Consider the following 4,880-nt stretch of genomic DNA (forward strand, 5'->3'; position numbering starts at 1 on the left):
CTTTTCCATGATTAGTTGACGGTTAAATGTGAGCATTAAGGACCGTCAACAGAGTCGTGGATGGCAATGCAAATGTGGCGGTGTTCTATCCAAGTGGTGATGCGGCTGTGAGATCAGCCTCAGCAGGCCGTTCTAAGTGAGCGGCGGAAGAGATGGCTCAAGTCCGGGTACATGGAGGTTCGTGCATGGACGACTTCAAGATGTCGTGTATATTCGCCAAGGTGGAGTTTGTTAGATATGTGTCGAATATATGTACAATTGGTTACGTTGGACATGAATTGTATTAGGGGCTGGATAGAGTTGGAGTCGAACTCTGTGTCCTAGGGGGCCATAAATATGAGGTCACCCCTGTTGTAACCATAAGATGACTTGACGGCTGGTTTGGGTAGCGGCTAGACCGCGGGATCGCCCGGATGCTGGTGTAGCTGCTGTTTATGGGGAGGAGCGCCCGTAGTCATTGCCCCGAGGATTAAGCATATCGCCGTTAAAAAATATTGTGCCTCGGTGTCATTATCGTTTGCGTATTTTCTTCTATATCGATTATGCTTCCGCGTTTATCGGTTAATAGATCTATTTGGGTCTGAAACTAACCGTGTACTCTAACACTTTGCAAAATGACTGTTCTAAAAAATGTTTTACTTTCAAAAGCTTATGTGTAAACCGTAGTCTACATGCAGAACAACGCGGAACAAAACGACAAGTTTACAAGATAAGATACGAAGTTGACAGCGCTTTTGTCCACGAAAATTCTTCTTTTTAATTCGTTGTGTCACTTTTTATGACTGAGTTTCTTTCTAAAGCCTAGGCAATAGGCATCAAAGTATCAAACCTCATCTCGTTGCTTTCTGTGAACTGTTTAACCCTGGACTGCGCGTTTTTCAAACCTTGGACTAGTAATAAGATTACAAAGTAAATAAGACGTAACGAGGAACAAGTAAAACACGAGTCCCACAAGGAAACAACACTTAAGAGTGGCATAGCTAGGGTGGAGACAATCTTAGATATAAAACCAAATTATAGAGTGATCTATATGTAATTTTTATGATTTGAATGAGCTCATTTTCTATAGTTTAGCCTTAAACTAAATTTTAGGATGGTTCATGCATCACATGTCCACTTAGCTAGCTCCGCCTATAACACTTACCGTGACTGGTAATTTGGTCATAGGGCATATGCTTATTTTCTCAGACACTCAATAAGTCATTATATAGTAGCAATTAGGTGTATACTTCAATAGAAATTTCATGATAAATGATATGTAGAAACAGACGTCCATTTATTCATACACACTGAATAAAAACAGAGAGGGTGGCACACTTTGCAAAAAAAAAGTGATGCAATTTTGACCATGAATACCAATATATTTTTGATTGATTGAACAAAAATTCAAGCATTTTGAACAATTGCTTTATACAAAATATCAACATATTCACTTTATCTAGATATAAGCAATTATAAAGAGTTCAATCAGAGAAGCATTTGAGAAATGCACGGAAGTGCCTCCATAAATCTATGGATAGGATTTTGTCATACTAATCACACTGTTCAAAACTGTTAGCTTTGAATAAGACGCACATGTTAGAACACTCAAAGGCTTCCTTACGTCTTTCAACTGACTAATGTACCAGAAGAGTTTGCAGGCAGCTTGAGCATCTATCCATAAGTCGCTATATATAGGACATCTTGCTCATCATGAACCCTCTCACCCAATCACGCGTACATATAAGAGTTACTTTTTCTGAGGGAACTTTCAGATCTTTGTAATCGTCGTTAGCTAGTCCCTGTGTCTTTGGTCATTGCTGGATCAGGGGCATGGCTTGGCCTAGGTCATCATTAGTTTTGCCTTTTGGTCTCATCGCCTTGGTGTTTGCTTGTGTTGCTCAAGCTTCGATCGTGGAGCACACCTTCAACGTAATTGATGAGTATAATACCATGCTTGTACGAGGAACTTCATAAATTGTTAGGTGCAAGCATGCATGTATAGTCGGTGTATACTAATCAGAACAATTTTTTTAATTTACAGTAACCTCTCTCTTGATTTGGTTATATACACTAATAGTACGTCATTTATATGTAGCATGGTTATATTAGGACGATTTACTAACAATTCTGTTTCTTTCGTTGTGCTACGGCGACTCGTGTGTCAGGTTGGAAACCTTTCTATAAGCCAGCTTTGCCAGCCACCAAGGATCATCACGGCGGTGAACGGGCAGCTCCCTGGCCCGGCCATCCATGCCAGTGACGGAGACACTGTGGTTGTTCACCTCGTGAACCAGTCACCCTACAATGTGACCATTCATTGGTAAGTAAATAAACTGTCAAGGTTACCGACTTTTCTCGCAACTATCGACACCAGCACCTCTTTCTCGAGTCTCACGACTTTTTCACTATCGCCAATAGAGCACCATACCAACGAAGAAACCACCACTTCTCTTTATAGGAAGATAGAGATTCGTTGAAACCAGTGCAATACATATGTCTCATGTGGCTGCAGGCACGGCATATTCCAGCGTGGCACACCTTGGGCAGATGGGCCAACGATGGTGACGCAGTGCCCCGTGAAGCCGGGCGGCAACTACACGTACCGCTTCAACGTGACGGAGCAGGAGGGGACGCTGTGGTGGCATGCCCACATCTCCTACCTCCGCGCCACCGTGTACGGCGCCCTGGTCCTCCGCCCTCGTGGCGGCACCGAGGCCTACCCGTTCCCAACCAAGCCCGACAGGGAGGAGACGGTCATCCTCGGCGAGTGGTGGAACGACAACGTCTATGACCTCGAGCAGCTGGCGTTCCTCACCGGCTTCACGGCGCGCAACGCCGATGCCTACACCATCAACGGCAAGCCGGGAGACTTGTACAACTGCTCCAACGCTGACCGTACGTACGGCTACCAAGCTAGCTACCTCATATATATATCTTCTTTTCTTCAGTAAACCCAACGTGCTTTGTGACGTTAATTTTGCCTACGTGTACGGACACACAGAGACGTACAAGTTCCAGGTGCAGAGCAACGAGACGTACCTGCTGCGGATCATCAACGCGGCACTTAACACGCCGCTCTTCTTCAAGGTGGCCAACCACAGCTTCAACGTCGTGGGCGTGGACGCGGCCTATACCACGCCGTACGACACCGACGTGGTGGTGATCGCGCCCGGGCAGACCGTGGACGCGCTCATGGTCGCGGGCGCCACCGTCGGCCGCTACTACATGGCGGCGTCCCCCTACGACAGCGCCATCCCGCAGGGCCCGCCTTTCAGTGAGACCACGGCGACTGCCGTAGTCGAGTACATCGGCTCAGAAGGCGAGGAGACGCCGGTGCTGCCGTCGCGGCCAGACTACAACGACACGGCCACAGCCTTCCGGTTCCTCTCCAACCTGACGGCGCTGGTGCTCCAGGACAAGCCAACGGTGCCGCTGTCCGTGGACACTCGCATGTTCGTCACCGTGGGGCTCGGCGTCTCCGACTGCCAGCCGAGGCAGGTGCTGTGCAACCGGAGCACCACCGTGTTCTCCTCGAGCATGAACAACAACTCCTTTGTGCTGCCTGCCCCAGGCGCGGTCTCCATGCTCCAGGCCCACTACAGCAACGCGACGGCGGGCCTCTACACCCGCGACTTCCCCGACCAGCCGCCGGTCATCTTCGACTACACCGCCGATGCCAGCGACACGGCCATGTTGCAGTACACGCCCAAGTCGACCAAGGTGAAGACGCTCAGGTACAACGAGACGGTGGAGATGGTGCTGCAGAACACGCGCCTGATCGCCAAGGAGAGCCACCCCATGCACCTCCACGGCTACAACTTCTTCGTGCTCGCGCAGGGCTTTGGCAACTACGACGAGGCGACAGCGACGCCTCAGTTCAACCTCGTCAACCCGCAGGAGCGCAACACCGTCGCTGTCCCCACGGGCGGCTGGGCTGTCATCCGCTTCCTCGCAAATAACCCTGGGATGTGGTTCATGCACTGCCACTTTGATGCCCATCTTGATCTGGGGCTGGGGATGGTGTTTGAGGTACAGGACGGGCCGACGGCCGAAACGTCAGTGCCGCCACCTCCAGCAGACCTACCACATTGCTAACTGCTAAGTGCTAATCATGGTCGACAGCCAACTGTGATTGTCTGAATGGGCCAATCGGGTGCGGAGATAGATGGGATTTGTCAAACAAAAAAAAAAAAAACTTAGGAGATTGGCGTGCTATACGATGGGATTTCAACATTGTTTGTCTGGTATAGTAGTTGCATACATGCATAGATATGATTATTGTTATGTTTGGCGCATAAATAAATGGCTACACCAGTAAGTGAGAAGCATGGACAGTGTATGTTTTAGTGATTACATTTGATTATATTTATTTACTTATTTATTCGTCGTGCCATATTTTTCATATTGTCCCACAAAGCACAGTAGAACGTTGTGGCTCCATTCTGATATTTAACTATTCCTAATCTGTTCTATGGCTGTTCGTTATTACAAACTAGGAAAGAAAGGTCCAGGGTATCTAAAAATTAAAGTTTTGCACCATAGCTTTGAAGAAGAACTAAAAAACCGGTACTAGAGAGCAATTCTATTATTAAAACTTCAGCCATGTCTAGAAAATACTTCCATGGCGACTGTCCTAGTGGTCTTACAACCCATATACTTGAAAAGGCGATCCTCCTCCTTCACACCAAAACTTGATCCAATAGGTCTACAAATAAGATGTTTCTACAGTCTTGTTAAAAACTAAATTGTTTCTGCTTATCCAAATTGTCTAACAAAAAGCACTTGCACCCACAATAATCTGGGATTTTAGTTTTCTATTTATCCCTTCCAACCAGAAAATATTGTGTATGCTAGTTGGCGGTGATAAATTAAAGGAAACACGAACAATCCAAATAAAC

At 47.0% G+C, this 4,880-nt stretch overlaps 1 protein-coding gene across 3 annotated transcripts; it reads left to right on the forward strand.

The window, feature by feature from the left end:
- Window positions 1,693-4,335, forward strand: LOC8086173 (laccase-25). 3 transcript variants are annotated; one of them, XM_021445888.1, is made up of 4 exons: window positions 1,693-1,938; window positions 2,148-2,302; window positions 2,495-2,877; window positions 2,984-4,335. In XM_021445888.1, exons 1-4 carry the CDS (start codon window positions 1,813-1,815, stop codon window positions 4,075-4,077), a joined length of 1,758 nt encoding a protein of 585 aa, XP_021301563.1. In that variant the 5' UTR covers window positions 1,693-1,812; the 3' UTR covers window positions 4,078-4,335. The 3 variants fall into 3 exon arrangements, with proteins under 3 accessions (XP_021301563.1, XP_002442097.1, XP_021301565.1); XM_002442052.2 differs by having other exon boundaries at window positions 1,694-1,911; XM_021445890.1 differs by having other exon boundaries at window positions 1,847-1,922.

The sequence above is a fragment of the Sorghum bicolor genome, chromosome 8 (assembly GCF_000003195.3).
Source record: "Sorghum bicolor cultivar BTx623 chromosome 8, Sorghum_bicolor_NCBIv3, whole genome shotgun sequence".
Lineage (NCBI taxonomy): Eukaryota > Viridiplantae > Streptophyta > Magnoliopsida > Poales > Poaceae > Sorghum > Sorghum bicolor.